The 3000-nt window shown below is 36.0% G+C and overlaps 1 protein-coding gene across 1 annotated transcript; it reads left to right on the forward strand.

The window, feature by feature from the left end:
* The first annotated feature begins 687 nt into the window (after positions 1-687).
* LOC141628608 (protein FAR1-RELATED SEQUENCE 6-like) lies at positions 688-2136 on the forward strand. Its single transcript, XM_074441725.1, has one exon. It carries the CDS (start codon positions 688-690, stop codon positions 2134-2136), a length of 1449 nt encoding a protein of 482 aa, XP_074297826.1.
* Positions 2137-3000: the final 864 nt, after the last annotated feature.

Genomic DNA, 3000 nt, shown 5'->3' on the forward strand with positions numbered 1-3000 from the left:
CAAATCATTAGCTTAATCAGTTAATTTTTTTACCATTAATTAAGATCACATTAATCAAATTAGGGCAATGAAATTGATTAATTTGTGATGGTTATATTTTGTTGGAAGGATGACATTTTTTTTGTATTACAATTAAGTTTAGAAGAGGGTGATGAATCTCTTTGCTTTCTTTGCATACGCAGCACCCCAATTTCGATTGGGTTGCGATGAGCGTGGCTATTTCCACATTATTACGAGGTTATGGGCAAAAGTTCAGTATTTCGGAATCTGTAGATAGATAGATGCTATTGGCAAAAGTTTTTGATGATCAATATTACGAGGTTATGCATGTTCGTAAACTGATGTTTTCCGACACATTATAGCTATCTTCTGTTATTTGTTCGTAAATTGGTGCTTTGAACTGTTAAATGAGAGTATAAAGGCACAAACTTAGGTTAAATAGCATTACCAAATGTTGCAGGAAGGTTTCATTTTGTGATGAATGTCAATATTGACATTCATGTCTCACTTTAAGCTTATTAGGAATGAATGGATGGATTAGTATAAGAACAATTACAATAAATCTTATTTTTAAGTTTTTATTCAATTGGCAGTAAAGAAAAACGAGAATTGATTTAGTTTACGATAAATATTAGTGTTCATAATCTATACTTACCTTAACGGCCGTTTAAAATTGACAGGTACAAAATGCCGTTTACTCCATTTGTTGGTGTAAATCATCACGGTAGCACTATTGTACTAGCATCCGCTTTGATTTCACACGAGGATGCCATTAGCTTTACTTGGGTGTTTAAGAGATGGTTAGATTGTATGGGAAGAGCGTCGTCGGTTATAATCACGGATCAATGCAGGGGGATTGGAAAGGCTGTGAAGGAGGTATTTCCTAATACGCCCCACCGCTTGTGTCTTTGGTACATGATGCGTAATGGAGCAAAAAATTTGGGATCGAATCCGAGGTACAATGAAATTAAGGCCGACCTTAAAGATGTGGTTTATGAAAGTAAAGATATCCATGATTTTGAGGATGCTTGGGAACTTTTTGTAGTTAAATATGGGTTACGTGAACATAGTTGGGTCAAAGAGGTATATGCAAAAAGAGAAGCATGGGTTCCTTTGTATTGGAAGAACATATTTTGTGCAGGTATGTCATCCACGCAAAGAAGTAAGCAGACGAACCGATTCTTCAAGATTTACTTTAATCCACAAACAACTTTGTTTACCTTCCTTGCAAATTACGAAAATGCCCTACGAGCGAAGGTCGAGGAAGAAGAAAAATTGAACTTTTCTTGCACCAATAAACCGTGTAGATACGATAAGAATGTCATTGTTGAGGAAGTCTTTCAAAGAGCGTATAGCAACTCGATTTTTGCGAAGGTGAAAAAAGAGGTGTATGGGTTAATACACACCAACGCGGAGATTAAGATGAATATTGGGACGTTCTCTCTTTTCGTTGTTACCGAGGAGGTCAAACATCCATTTTGGAAAGCAGGGGATAAGATGTACGAAGTGAGCATTGACACGGCTTCGGGTGAGTTTACTTGTACTTGTCAACGTTTTGAATTTAAAGGAATACTATGTAGGCATATTATACATGCATTGTTGCTAAAGAAAGTGCAGTTGATTCCTGACAAGTATATTTTGAGTCGATTTCGAAAGGATTTGGTACGGGGCTATGAGCATATTCAGGTTGGGTATCACACACCCGCGGAGTCGGAACGTCTTAAGCGGTCCATTGCCGTTACGTTAAGGAACGGGTACTTGTATAGGCTAGCATTACACTCCGATGAGGCTTTCGCCCTATATAATAGGGAATCACATAAGCTAGTGAAGGAGTTGGAGGCAAGTGTTGGTATAGAGACCCTCAATGCCATAGGAGCAGGCACGAATGTTAATCAGCTGTGGGGTCGTAGGAGACTACAACGGAAGGAAAACAATCAACGGTACATGGTAAGAAATGCGACTCCACGTAAAGAAGGCGGATTAGAAGACCCCGTTGATAAAAGGGGCACGGGGAGAGCTCCTAGGCCAAGACAGAAGACGGTTAGGAGGGCTCTTAACGTTGATGAGGCAGGTCCTTCACAACCTACGCCGCAACGGATGAGGGTTACTAGAAACACAGCTCGTAACACTCAGTAGGCTTTGTTTAATTTTAAGTTGTATTAGTTCTTTGTTTAAATTACATGCAAGATTGAATTATTTTCGTTTCAATTTTTAGTAGACTTTGTTTAATTTTTCGTTGAATTATTAAATTAAATTACATGCGGGATTGACTAATTTTCGTTTCAATTTTTAGTAGACTTTGTTTAATTTTTAGTTGAATTATTTAGTCCATTTACTTTAGTTCAAATATTTTCGTTTAAATGGTGATTATACATAAAACGAAATAAATTTGTGTCAGCTGTAGAACAGGTAATTCGATTTAAATTCAAATTTGTTTCAGCTATAAAACGTAATAAATTTGTGTAATTGTTGTGCTGATACCCCTTGCTCAATTGGTTACTAGACTAGCTGCAAAAACTAACCCCCCTTCTAATGCTTCGCGGGTTCGACCCTTACTAACAACATTTTTTTGCTTTTTTTGCCTTATTTTTCTTTTTATTCCTTTTGTCCATTTTTTTGCCTTTTTTTTTCGTTTTTTCCCTCTTGTTTATTATACACGTAAAATTATACACGCAAAATTATACGCTTAAAAATTATACGCTAAAAAATTTATACGCTTAAAAATTTTATACGCTTACAAAAATTATACGCTAAAAAATTTATACGCTTACAAAATTATACGATTTTTAATGACTTGAAAAGACGAGATTTTGCTGCCCAATTACTAAGATTGATCATTATCTTTACAAGATAATGATTATGTGCATCTCCATACTCAACCTAAATCAAATAATTGTGCATGTGATGATTATGTTCATCTCCATACTCAACCATGGAGGGTTTACACTTGGTAAACAACATGCCAAATCGAAATTGAACTTAAATTAGCGGGATTACAAG

The sequence above is a fragment of the Silene latifolia genome, chromosome Y (genome assembly GCF_048544455.1).
Source record: "Silene latifolia isolate original U9 population chromosome Y, ASM4854445v1, whole genome shotgun sequence".
Lineage (NCBI taxonomy): Eukaryota > Viridiplantae > Streptophyta > Magnoliopsida > Caryophyllales > Caryophyllaceae > Silene > Silene latifolia.